Source organism: Nilaparvata lugens, chromosome 2, assembly GCF_014356525.2.
Source record: "Nilaparvata lugens isolate BPH chromosome 2, ASM1435652v1, whole genome shotgun sequence".
Lineage (NCBI taxonomy): Eukaryota > Metazoa > Arthropoda > Insecta > Hemiptera > Delphacidae > Nilaparvata > Nilaparvata lugens.
The window spans coordinates 87,004,860-87,019,201 of record NC_052505.1 but is presented as its reverse complement, the minus strand read 5'-3'; the positions used below and the strand labels follow the sequence as shown (position 1 = coordinate 87,019,201).

The 14,342-nt window shown below is 35.6% G+C and overlaps 2 protein-coding genes across 2 annotated transcripts; both read left to right on the top strand.

Annotated features, from left to right (window-relative positions):
* Positions 1-206: 206 nt before the first annotated feature.
* LOC111050686 lies at positions 207-10,324 on the top strand. The gene is made up of 3 exons (XM_039421992.1): positions 207-458; positions 5,597-5,802; positions 9,092-10,324. The coding sequence occupies exons 1-3, from the start codon at positions 278-280 to the stop codon at positions 9,980-9,982; spliced, it is 1,278 nt and encodes a 425-aa protein (XP_039277926.1). The 5' UTR covers positions 207-277; the 3' UTR covers positions 9,983-10,324.
* Positions 10,325-11,940: 1,616 nt separating this feature from the next.
* Positions 11,941-12,548, top strand: LOC111050685 (the record flags this gene model as incomplete). The annotated part of the gene is given in 1 exon segment (XM_039421993.1): positions 11,941-12,548. A coding segment is annotated over 1 exon segment (173 nt), but the record flags the coding sequence as incomplete, so codon positions are not given.
* Between the last annotated feature and the right edge of the window lie 1,794 nt (positions 12,549-14,342).

The following is a 14,342-nucleotide window of genomic DNA, read 5'->3' as shown; positions in this document are numbered from 1 at the left end:
AAGCTCTCTCACTCAATCTCTCTCAAGCTCACTCAGACTCTCTCACACACCCTCTCTTTCTACAGACGTCAGACGCCTCTTTATAGACACCTCACTCCCACAATCCCACGCCCTCTCTCTCTCTACAGATCCCTACAGGCGATAGCCGGTTGTAACTCGAGCCGTGGAGTCACGTATCGTCCTTACAATGCAAGCAGAAGAGTGGGGGTTTTCACACGAGGAGTGAAAAAGCGCTTGCTCCATTCGCCAGTTGGCGCTTGGAGCCAGTCATAACAGCATGTTGCCCGATTTAGATGTGAAGCTGTTGATACATGCTGTCTGTCACCGACCTGCTCTTTGGGATAGAACGCTCGACGTGTACAAGGACCGTAGTGAAGCCGTCAAATGTTGGGATGAAGTTTGCTTGCTGCTCAACGAAGATTTCATAACTCTATCCGATGCAAGACAGGATAAGTTTAGTAAGTGGGATTATTGCTACAATTAGGCCTATATTATTGATTTTGATATTGTTCACCTATAGTGAGGTCCACGTTATAATAGCAGTGGAGAAAGATATAGTTAGGTCCACGTTATAATGACAGTATTTGATCAACTTTGGTTTTGCTATCCTTGTCCGACATTCGACAAAGCCGGTGGTACTATCCTTTTCTAGGTCCACAACAATGCCAATTATGTTTTTGACAGTGTAGAAATATAATTAATTAATGAAGAGAATCGGCATCGCTATTCTTCTATCTTTATCTACTGCCATTATAACGTGGACCTCACTATAGGAGAAAAACGTTGCCTATTTCTCTGTCTTTTCAATGCCTTCTATAGACGGTGGCTGATACAGGTTTATTGATGTAATATCAATTGTTCATTCTCGTTTAAAATAATCAATTATATTTTATTAAGCAAGAAATTATGTTTTTCATATAATGAATTATCATAATTAAGATTAAATAATTATTAATTCTACATTGTTAATAGACGATCTGTCAACAGAGCAAAGCGTGAAAGAGATAGCGTTATCCGCCTTGTTGACTGATAGACAAGGATAGCAATACCATTGCTAATCAAACACTGCCATTATAACGTGGACCACACTATAGGTGGATGGAGTAGTTTGAAAAAAATTCAGTTTTGCATTTTTAATTTTTCAGCATTCAGATCCTCTCTTATCAATTGTTTGCTGAAATTTTATAAAAAAAACTGCATTGAGTTTTTGGCAAACCGAGCAGAAAAAGTATGTTAGAAAATAAACAAAAAATAACAACCTCTTCATTTTAAAGTTAGGGTGTGATCACATTGAAAACGTATAAGTGCAAGTGCATGCTTGACCAACCGTGCAGATGAGAAACAAAATCTGGTAAAAGCGATAGAAACACTCACGCACTGAACGCTTGAACTTGCTGGTTGCGTTCAGTGTGAACAGTTATAATGCAAGTCACAACGTGTTTCAATGGTACAGTAGACTCCGGTTACAACGCGGTTGAAGGGACCATCCGGTTCTGAGCGCTATAGCCGGAGCAGCGCTATAGCCGGAGCAGCGCTATAACCAGTGTTGCCATTTATCAACAGTGGAAATGGGTTATTAGACAATCAAGCTATTTGAATTACTATGCCATTCTCATTTTTTATACTGAACACTTTGAACGCGTTTTTGATAAATATTTTATGATCTTACTTCCTATAATATTCATTGATAGTTTTTGAACTTTTCTAGAATCTAGGAATTTTCTGTCTATGCTACTTGAAATCTCATGCAAATTTCACAGTATCATGTCATCACTCTCATTCTCTCCTGCACTCATGAAAAGAAATCATTTGTTTCACTTGATTGAATGCGTGAGAAAGAGTTGGAGGCTTCAAAAATTCCTCTTTCACTTCATAATATGCTTCAAAATCATGAACACCACTGTCAGTCTACTGACAATGTCCAGTTCACAAAGTCTTTTCAGTACAGTAACAGAAGGGAAAAGAGTAGGGGTGATTGACACCATACAAACTGGTGATAATAGGGAATTGCAAGAGGTGGGAGAGGCTCTTGACTATTCCATAAATAGCACTTTTTGTGGAATTTCACTCACGGAGAGCAACAATAAAGCTATGGGACATATGTGGAAACAGCGCTATATCCGGAGATACACCGCGTTATAAAAGGATCCAAAATACACATAATTATACGGGATATTGGCCGGTCCTGTCTCGTAAGAGCATTATAACCGGATTCGCGCTCTAACCGGAGACGTTGTAACCGGAGTCAACTGTACTTACTACATTTTATTTTTCGGTTCATGCATGATCTGACGTCCCCTGGAAGCATTCAATGTGATCACGCCCTATATTAAAAATCAACTCAGGATAGGATGAGTTTGCCAATTACTTTAATACTTTTATGAGATCATCATCATCATCTTACGTGCAAGGGTTAGGCTATTGCCTGTTCCGACTTACAAACAGCTTATACAGTAGTTATTTGAATAAATTTAAATTTCGTACATAACATGTAGCTATTACCATATCTTACGTGGCCTTCCGATTGATATTTTACCTGTTAGTCTCTAATTTAATACCTGTAGGGTATTATATTATAGACATTCATTTTATAAATTATAGACCTTTCTGCAGACATTCTTTTTATGTTCCTTACATTGAATTCGGTATTTCAACTACAACTTTTCATTCAAATTTATTTGGTACAGTTGAAAAATGTATATAGAGGATAAGTTTAACATTGTACTTAGTTATTAATAAATACAAAAGTTTAAGGTTGCTTTGGAGGTTAGGACGTTGTGAAAAAAAAATGCAATGCATTCTAGATCCAGAGGAGCAGTGAATGAATAGTTATTCGGTTAATTCAATTTTTTAAAATTGACTGAACATTCTACTTGGACTCTATTGTGGAAAAATAATAATAAGAAGAAATCAATAAGAACTGTTGATATTTATTGATTAAATTTAATTTTTTTTAATCCCTCAAATAGCTTGTAGCTAGAGGGATAATATATCACAAATTGTATATGATTATTTTTGTATCTGTTTTGTTTTGAGTTGAATAAATGAAATGAAATGAAAAAAAAAAATGAAAAAAAATTGTATATTCCCAGCTCTGATAGGATATCTTCATACCTCATTTCTAAAATGATTTCTCCGATCGCAGCGATCTGCGGAGGAATCGCATCTGATCTCTGACGCTTGCACTCTACTCTCAAGTGGTTTGGTTGTTACCCACAATTCACTTCCGTAGAGGAGGACAGGAGCAGTCATTATTCTATAGAATTTCATTATGCTATCTCTCCTCGCTTTCTTCCCCAAGGTTCTGCTAATATTGCCACTTTCAGTTTTGGATATTCCAATTTTCTTTTCAATGTCCAATTCTTCTTTATAACTGATGTCGCATCTTAAATATGTGTATTGTGATACTTCAATCAATCAATCAATAATTTTATCCAATTCAAAAGAAATCAAATTACAAATTCACAAAAATAAGTTTCTAATAAAATACAAAAACAGGCTTCATGGTGGGGTGTGCTGAAAAGAAAAAAGGAGGGAAAATACCTAGCCAACCATGGTTTCCCATGTAATAGGCAGGTAGAGGGTAAAAAAAGCTCTAATATTTTGTTGTCTAATTTTTGACTTGGTTGGATATTTTCCTGTGAATGACATGATTTTGGTTTTTCAATTGAAACTTTGGAATTATACCCCTTACATATTTGCAAATGTGAATGAACTGAGTTTTGGAGGTTATTTTCTTTGTCTTGTATAATCCACAAGTCATCAGCAGACAATAATTCATTCAGGTTTTCGTCATTCTGTAGCTTAATTCCTGGAGCCACTTTACACTTCCATTTCCTCAATATGTGGTCCACATGAATGTTAAATTGATTAGGCGATAAGCTGCACCCTTGTCTAACACCTTGATTTATAATCATCTCATCTGACAAAGTTACAAACAGCCTAGAAAATCGGACTGGAATTATTGTGGATAATAGAACTTTCATGAGATTTCAATAGGTATGGGTGAATAGAAATACCAGGTCATCAAATAATAAATGAACACATTTTCAACTTAGTAGCATTACTGAAAATTCAAGCCATATATTTGATTTTTGTCCATCTGCCAAGGAACTACTCCCACAGGAGACACGCAATAATTTATTACAGAATGTGTTGCAAACATTGTTGGTAGACAAAGCTTGTGGCTCTATTTTGAATTTTATCGCAATGATAATCTATCGTTAAGATAAGCCAAGCTCCATTCGCCTGCTCCTCCCCCCGTTCAAGGGTGACCACCAAGTGCCAAACTCCTCCAAGTACAATTTATGAGTTTGGAGGTGGTTTGGAACCCACCTGTGCTCCTGAAACTGTAGGTCCACTCATCTATCATCATCATCCATCTCATACCCACGCACAAGCCTAGTGCTCATGTGGGCATCATCCTCAACAAAAAGTTTATTTATCAGGTGTTTGTAGCACGGATGAAATTGGGACGGAATGAATGTCACCCTTTTGTATCACAACTTGTGAGTGAAAAATATTGTGCCCAAATCATAATAAATGTAGCCTATAGGATGAGGATATCAGCTATGTAATAATAATAATAATAACTTTATTCTCGCAAAAAAGCACAAACAATAATAACAGAAAATGCAAAAAAGAAAATGAAATAATATGTTGGCAATAGAATTAAAAGTAAAAATAAAATGTCTATATCATACAGTACCTATTTCAAAATACAAACAGCCTCTATTAAAATAAACATCAAAATCAACAGAATAGCAAAAATAAAGGAAAATTAGTATAACAGATGAACAAAAATGAAAGAACAAAGTGGCTGTCCATTCAATAATAAAAAAATCAATATATTTAATAATAAGAAAGAAAAACTGTATATAGACATAACAGAATATGCCATTGCACCAATAAATCTTAGCAAAAATAATTCTGTATGCAAATAATTTCACTAGAAATTATGTGCGCATACAGGAGCATCAGAAAAGAGGAAAAGGTGGGTATGTTAAGGTGGGTTTTCGTTTGTGCGTAAATGCCATCGTCGTCCTTGACAGGGTGAGGATCTCAGATTGGGTAGAATTCAATATGTATAAACAACCTAAAATATGATGTCAAATTATGTTTCAATGGGGGAGTTTGTGTTTATAATTGTTATACTTTCAAATGGCAATATAATTATTATTATATTGCAATACATTATTTATATTATTGGAAATGTTTTGATTCTTGAATAATAAGCACAAATAATGAACAGTTATTTGATCAGCTGTTTTAGCGCACTTGAAATTTGGACAGTATGAATGTCAACAATGCTTGTCGTTGTCGACTGCGGAAGTTTACACATAAAAGATAATGCACCGTTTGCTTGTATAGCTGAATAGCGCATTTTGCTTTTCATCAGCTGATTATATCTGTATTTGAAAATCAAGATAACAGATATGATAAGGATAGCAACAGGTGATGGGGAGTAAAATACCCATGTTCGTGGCGCATAAGTCTGTACTCAGCATATGAGCGGCAAGCAACAAGGCAAACTTTAATGCGCGACTACAACAAACTTATGTCAAAGCTGTAATAATTTGGTATCTTTTTGTTCTAGGAAGGGACGTTATAGCCAAATGGAAAATACTCAGGAATAGCTTTAGGTTAACCGATGATAGAATGAGGAGGGATAGGAAATCCGGAGTCCCTGAATCACGTATTAAAAAGTCTATTTTCTACAAAGAATTGGAATTTTTGCGGAAAATTTTCATTAATTGTAGAAGCAAAATCAGTTCACAGGAAAGTGCTGATGGATGCAACAAGGTGAGACCCTTTCTAACAGTTATGAGTATTCTTATATCCAATTTTCATATTGTGTTTCAAGATTCTTTTGATATTGATAAATTCATCCTTTCTAGTTGTGTTATGTACAACTATTATTACTCGTCGAGCGCTTAGCTCTAGGGACAAACTAATTCCGCTGGATCGCTCCAGCTTTATTATTCACTTGCTGCCCGAGCATAGCAGGCGTAAAACCGTGCTTTAAAGATACACATACCAGCGGCTATTATTGTGTCTATAAAAGAAGTTTAAGCATCAACTTTATTCATCAAGAACAGCGCTACAAGTTGCTATGAATTTTAAGTCTATAGAACGAACATTGAATGTGAAAAAGGAGTTTAAAATGCATAAAAATGTAATTTTTTCAGATTTTCAAAAACAAATTTGATGTAATTTTTGCTATATTGAAGAGGAGACTTGCATATTTTTATCAATTTTTTCTGACCAGTAGTTTTTGTAGGGTATGTGTACCATCTGCCTCAAAAAAGTGCCTTTTGAAGCCCTATTGTTAGCTAACAGAAGCTGATAAAAATATATCAATTGCATAAATTATGTCCTAAGAGCCTGTCCAATAGATTAGAAAAAGAAAAAAAAAATTTGAAAAAAAAATATTGAATGCACGACCTTAAGAGCCTTTAAGCCTTTTTCAATGTACCTAGAATACACCATATTCAATGTATTCCATGATACATGGTATTCAATGTTACTAGGATACAATGTATTCCAGGTAGCATACATTGGTCTTTTCATATCATAATCACACAATAATATGGACAAGAACTATTACTCTAATATATATATATGGTTCGAAATGAGTTATTTCTCCTTTTCATAAACTAATAAACTTGAAATAAATAATTGAAAAATGATGGACAATATAGGCCTGACATTCAATGAAAGTGTTAGAGTATTCCAATTCTTCACTCTTATTGAACCTCTTCTCAATTATCCAACCTTATTATCCAACTCTATTATCCAACCTTATTATCCAAACTCTATTATCCAACTCTACTATCCAAACTCTATTAGTCAACTTTATTATTCAGTTCTACATGATTGCTGCTTTCCTCGCGAGATTTAAGATTTAATTCTTTATTGATTGATGCAATAAGTACATCATCGAAAATGATAGGAAGAGAAAAAATAAGGTAACCTTGTGCTATTCCTCTCCCAAATTTAGATACGATCACACATTGTCTGAAAAATATGTTCTTGTAATACTAATCTTGTAAATAGGTCTTGTAGTTAATCATTTAATTATTTAGAAAATTGTTGGAGGTATTTACTTGGAGTAAATAACAAAATACGTAACACTATAGCTGCGTACACATATTCGCGCTTCCAACCAGCACCGAGCACGCTCCTCCCTCGTACCGCCCTCGTACCACCATCGAACCACAGTCGCACCGCCCACGCACCCATCATGAACGTTATGGAAGATGTTAGATCTTCTCGCGTTCCCCGGTCGAACCACTGTTGCTCCCCGGTCGATCATCAATCGCTCTGCTGGAGTGACGTTCGGTTGCGCAGCAGAGCGAAAGTCTGTACGCACCTTAATGTATTCACCAAGTTTGTGTCCTCTCAGATTGTGCCAATCTAGGGTGAATTTTACGACAATTCACAAATAAGAATGAAAGTAACACCGCACAAGATTGAAAATACAAGAGTTTTCAAGCACAATACTTCTTCTTCTTCTTCTTCTTCTTCTTCTTCTTCTTCTTCTTCTTCTTCTTCTTCTTCTTTTTTTCTTCTTCTTCTTTCCAGGATTAGGCGTACATACCTGTTCCGGTTTCAAAGGATATAACTACTGTATTATTATTTATCTTACCATCTTTTTAGAGGTCTGCCAATATCCCTTCTACCGTAGGGTCTATAAATCTATATTTCATGACAGCCTTTGGAATCCTAGAATCTGGCATTCGTTCCACATGGGTTTTTCAAGCACAATACTTGACAATTTAATGAATAATAGTAGGATTGCTATCCAAATAAACAGTTCCATGTTTTGTTTAAAATAGAAATGTTTGTTTGTTTAACAAATAAAAATGAAACTATCACCGCACAAGATTGAGAGAATACAAGAGTTTCCAAGAACAATAGTAATAAATTTAATGAATTGTAGGATTGCTGTGCAACTAAACAGTTCCATGTTTTGTTTAAAATAGAAATGTTTGTTCAACAAATAAGAATAAAACTAACACAGATAGTGCAAGAGTTTTCAAGCACAATACCAACCCCCAGTTTTTCGTACGTCGTTTAACGTTTAATCACGATTAAATGCTGTACTTTAATCGAGATTAGTGCTAACCGATGCATTTTGTTTCACAAACAGAAATTTCAAGTGATAACGCCGATTAAACTAACCGGTGTAAACAATTTTTAATTCTGATTAGTTGGCACCATTTTAACCGCGATTAGTTGAAACGAAGAAAATTTGGTTGCACAAAGGTAAAAATCGAAAAATAACACTGGTTAAACTAATCGATGTAAAAGATTTTTAACAGGCCATTCACGGGGAATTAAATCCAACTAACGCCGGTTAGGTACCTACTGATAGCTGTCTTCCAATTAGTTTTTGAAAAAAACTAAAAAATCAAAGTATGGGCTAAATATATGAATGAATTTCATTCATCAATAAAATAGAGAAGTGTATTTAACTGATATTAGCATTCAAAATTAGATTCTGATTTTTGAGGTTAGTTTTCGATCTGTTGTCGTCTGTTAGCAGCATAGCACTTGACACTGGCGACAAACAGAGCATTTTCATGGCGCATGCCTCTGTATTGAATGGTCAAATTCACCGCTTCAATAATATTTATTTATTTATTCATTCATTCGTTGATATAATTACAAATCATATGAATATGATCGGGATAGAACAACAGGCATAGCCCAAAACTATTCTGTTCCCAAATTTTGATAAATAATAAAATTACCGAAAAAATAGGTTATGTTCTTACTGAGGAAATTTAAAGTTCTGTCCAAGAATATATATTAGCTAGAATATAACCTTCATTATTTTGTGTCAGTTAAATTACAGTGTTGCCGGATTGTGAAACCGTTAAAATCTTGGTTGGTTAACCGGTAAACTTAATCGGGATTAAAAACTAACCGATCTTGGTGGAACAGAAATGAATCCGTAAAACTAACGCTGATTTGTTAACCGACGTTAATGTCCATATTTAACAGACGGACGTGCAACTGGCCCTAATACATTTAATAAATTGTAGGATTGCTATCCAACTAAACAGCTACATGTTTTGTTTTGCAGCCATCAGGTGAAACAATGGAGGGCCCTCATAGAGATGACCTCATAGAAGGTCCAGAGGAGGTGGACATAGACGAGCTTGATGAAACTGATGCCACCTTTCACATTATTATCGACAATAGAAATGATCCAAGGTCCTGCACTCTACGTTCATCTACTAAAACTACTACTGCTACTCCTAATTCTACTTCTCTAAATAATACTTCCAACGAATCTGAAGAATACAAGAAGAAGAGACCCAGAGAGACTCAGAAATCTGTTGAATTTGAGGCAAAAACAGTCGAGAATACTAGTTTCAACGAAACAACTACTTCCCAGGATACTGAGGAATACAAAGTGAAGAGACCCAGAGAGACTCACAAGCCTGTTGAGATTGAGGCAAAAACAGTCGAGAATTCAACTCCAACTACTTTCCACGATACAACTAGTCCTACTTCCCACGAAAATGAGGCATGCACAACGAGGAGACCCAGTGAGACTTGCAAACCGGTTGAATTTGAGGCAAAAACAGTCGAGAATACTAGTTTCCACGAAACAACTAGGCCTATTTCTAACGAAACTCAGGCATACAAAACAAAGAGACCCAGTGAGACTTGCAAGTCGGTTGAATTTGAGGCAAAAACAGTCGAGAATACTAGTTTCCACGGAACAACTAGGCCTATTTCTAACGAAACTCAGGCATACAAAACAAAGAGACCGAGTGAGACTTACAAGCCGGTTGAATTTGAGGCAAAATCGCCCAAGAAGGTACAAATCCAAAATAGACACATGGCTTTCATGCAAGGACTTCTGCCAACTCTCAACAGTTTCACAGATGACGAAGTCCTCGACTTCCAAGCTGGGGCACTGGCCTTGATTCAAAACATAAAGCGTGCTCGGAGAATTAGATATTAGATCATAGGGTGCTGAACAACTCCAGGTTCCTCAGAATTTTGGAAGAGGATATCAAAACTCTACTCAGCAAATCTAACAGCATCGTTCATGAATGCTTTTTTCAGTATTCCCAGGAATTCTTCCAGGCTCATAAGCCTACTCTAGTAACATTCCACTATGTCACTAAATGATACAAATGTCAGATGGCTCAACAATGTCTCCCTCTTCTACATTATTCCTAATCAAATTTGGCTCGAAATAATGATGACTTATGTATCTTACTCATCTATTTATCTATCCATGACGAACTGCAAGTTAATAATCCGTTTTGAAATATTTTTGACGACACTAGAATCTAATTTTTGAATATTAGTTATTAAAAGCTAGTACTCACGTGTGGAGCACTTTCAGATTTTTTGAAATCCATTTTCAACTCTGAGTGCTCTATTTAAAACAGAACACTGAGTGTTGAACATGGATTTTTTAAAATCCGTAATCGCTTCACATGTGAGTACTAGTTTTTAATAACTAATATTAAAAAATTAGACTCTAAGGCCCGGTTGCACAACAGCCGGTTAAATTTTAACCGTGATTAATTTCACGAGAGCCAATCAGAGAAGGCGTTTTTGAAAAGACGGCTTCTCTGATTGGTTCTCCTGGAATTAATCACGATTAAAATTTAACCGGCTGTTGTGCAACCGGCACGAAGAGTCGTCAAAAATAGTTTTAAAAGGATTATGTATATTCTAATAATTTTGTTTCATTTCTATATTTACTTTTACTATGTTGTATTTATATTTTTGAATAAAATGTTAAATATTTTATTAGTTACTTTTTTTATTGAGATATCCTCTTATATTCTCAAATTTATCTCATAATTAAATGAATCAAGTGTATGTGAGTCAACAGAATTTTATACTGAAATGATTAAATAATAAACTTGAAGAAAGCGCTGTAAGGTCCAAACCATATCAGGCGTTATTTCCAGGCGCCAACCCAATCAGCCAATTGGAGAGTTTCCTGTCCTTCCTGCCGACTCTAAAAACGCCTAAAAAACGCTTAATATGGTTTAGCCCTTAACTTTGCTTCCAGTATAGGTTAGAAGGGATGCCTTTTTGTTTATTTGAGCTGAATAACATTCTTCACCTCAAGTAGTACATCAAATGAAGCAATGGATATGCAATGATAGTTGAAGAAACTTTTCTCACACAATTACTTGTACTCTACAACAGAAAAACATAAAAAACGATTGTCTCACATCTTAATATATTATATTAACAACGTAACCTTCACAGATGTCAAGTTTAAACCGTATTATTTGAATATCAGGTTTAAACCTCCTGTCTTGTCTTGGTGGCTTGAACTTTTCTGGAGATTAAACTCAAGACAGAGTTTAAACTTATACTAACTGTTGAAATCAACTAACAGTGAAATCTGTTGTCGACTATTGACTGTTGTGTTGAAATATGAAGGATGGTAGTATTATATTAGATTAAACTTTGACGTGTCATATACTGCGGGAGCATTGCTCCCTTAATGCAGTTTCATAATTATGACGAAAAATAAAAGTAAAGTATAGTAAGTAAATTTACTGTTCTTTAGTTGTCACCATCAAATATTCAGATTTGGTTTTAACGTTTATCAGTTTAACTTATACTGTGCAAATGGGACTTATTATGGGAGAAACACCATCAGTTTTAAAGCAACAGTTACTATTAAAACCTACATCTATCAACTCTATTATGCTTTATCGTTGAACGCGATGACATCGAGTTTCATATACACTAAAGAGCGCCTAACAATATTTCGAAGTCAAATTCTCTGCCTCTCTCATGTATGCCGAATGTAAGCCAGCGTCTGTACTATGCTTTATCAGTTGAAGTATGCTTTGGATTTGATATTGATAATAAAGTATCAGTGAGATGGCGGTTTTAGAAACCGCTAGCGCTTTTGCAGGCAAGCGGGAGAGGGCGAGGGCGGTGGCAAAAGGCTAGAGCAAGTTTTGCCAACCACACAGACGCGGCAGAGTGCCGCTCGCTCGGCCGCTTGGTTGGTATGAATGCTACAGTTCCGCCTATGCACACAGTTGTTCACCAGCCGCTATCGACTGATACAGGCGGTTTTTAGTACGCGTTTACGTCGCCATCTGTTTCATTTATTTACTGCTGTTAATTTAGTCTTCTAGATGAATTTACTCTTCGAAATTCGGTGTCTCATTGTTTGATCATTGATCATAATAGTTTATTGTAATTATTACGTATGTAGGAGGTTTCTAGTACGCGATTATTTACGTCGCCGTCAACTCTTCATTTATTTACTGCGGTAAATTCAGTCTTCTAGATAAATCTTCTCTTCGAAATTCAGTGTATGATTCTTTGAACATTTATCATAATTGTAATTTCGAATCAATTACAATGGAATTCAACGTTGAAAGATTGATAAAAGTAGTGAAAGAGCGGCCGGCGATCTGGGACACCACGCATAATAAATGGTACACTAAGAATAGTAAACTTAAAGCCTGGAAGGAAATAGTTGAAATTATCGACAGAGAAGACAATGATGCGAACATACCTACATCAAAGCTTGGTAAGTTTTGTTTTATTTTCATTTATAAAACAAGATAAATGTTGTTTTGTAAATTCATTATTTTACTGAGCAGTTTCGATGAACACATGAACACATGTTGACATTAAGGTGCGTATAGATTTACGCGCCCCGAACATGAGCAATTCACTTTTAATCAGCTGATGCCAAGCTTTTTATATCTGTATCTTACCGTTTCTGTATAAATACAGATACAATCAGCTGATTAAAAGTGAATTGCTCATGTTCGCGGCGCGTATATCTGCACGCACCTTTAAACTTTAGACAGACACAAAACTTTTCACCAATGTAAACAAAACGGTGTCAAATGCAAACAGCGACAAATTCGCACAATGACAAATGCACACAATGGCAAATGCGCACAATGTCATATGCGGACAGTGACAAATCAGCATAATGTCAAATGCGCACAATGTCAAATGCGAAGTGATAAATGCACACAACTTTTACCAAAGGGTTAAGGCCGAACCTTCTGTATACTCTATATCAAAATCATATCAAATCAACATTTATTCTTGAAAAAAAAGTTCACAATACAGTACTTACTACATAGAAAGTGGTTCAATAACCAACATATGTTTAATAACATGTAGGAAGGAGGTCCTTGTTAATATTAATGTAAGGGTTTTACAACCTTTACCTGGAGCTACAAAACAGGTTTTAGATCGACTGAAATCGAATCAAATTTATTCACCAATTAACAACATTAATTTTTGCTTATTAGACCACTTAAAAATTACAGTTGCCACTTTTTCTCACTCTTATAATGATCTTAACAATTATAATGAAAAAGATTATCCAATTAAAAAAACCGAACAGCCTTGAATAAACTACATATATGAAAGATAACTTTAATATAATTTTCCCAGTTATGTGGTCTGTGGTGAATAGGAAAATAAAAAGATAGGCAATACAAATAGACTTAGCATCGTCTGTGTGTTACCTGCTTACCTGCACCACAAAATTGTGTAGGTAACGTTCTATTTACTAGAAATTGCTTTGAACTTTGAACTCTTCTTTATTTACCTATGAAAATAATTGAATAATAGCCCACTTCAGAAATTTAGTTCCTATGTACATGAATTTTTTTTATTTTTCGGAAAATTTCGGGGGGTTCCAACACCTGTAACCCCCCTCCCCCCACTGGGTACGGCCTTGGGAGATAGTTTGCTGTTTCTGCCTTGAGCATTCATAATATAGTTTAGAGAAAGTGTTTTTTTATATAGACACTATAAAGAATCGTCACAACGTGAAAATATTTATGAATAATTTTAAACTTCATTAACTTTAGCCTAAGGGCTTACAAAACAGAAATGAATCGAATCTTTGAAAGTCCACCATCTTTTCTCATCTAATCTAAAAAATTAACAGTTTTATGCTTATTTTGATTCCCTTCCACTTCTCTATCAAGATAATAATATATACATTACATTATTCATATATAATCATCACCAGGATGATTAAGGACCATAATATCTACGTATTATTGATTTTGAGTGCCTTATTAAGCTACTTGATATGATTTATGGAGGCTCACTGGATCGATGTAGATCGTAGGTAGTCGAGTGGATCAGATGCTGGCTTTATGATTCAGAGGCCCGGGTTCAAATCCCGGCCTGGGCAAGATATTTATCTCGGGCCACTCCCGTGTTTCGGATGGACACGTTAAACCGTCGGTCCCGGCGCCCTAAAAAGCAGTCGTTAGGTCATGTCAGAGGCCCTGAAATTGATCAGCTGCGACCTGAAAACTCTGACACCAGACCTGAGCCAGCCAGGT

Coding starts and splice junctions, on each gene's coding strand:
- LOC111050686 (XM_039421992.1), top strand. CDS start 278: ATGTTGCCCGATTTAGATGTGAAGCTGTTGATACATGCTGTCTGTCAC. Junction 459..5,596: donor TGCAAGACAGGATAAGTTTA/GTAAGTGGGATT, acceptor TTTTTGTTCTAG/GAAGGGACGTTATAGCCAAA. Junction 5,803..9,091: donor GTGCTGATGGATGCAACAAG/GTGAGACCCTTT, acceptor TTTGTTTTGCAG/CCATCAGGTGAAACAATGGA.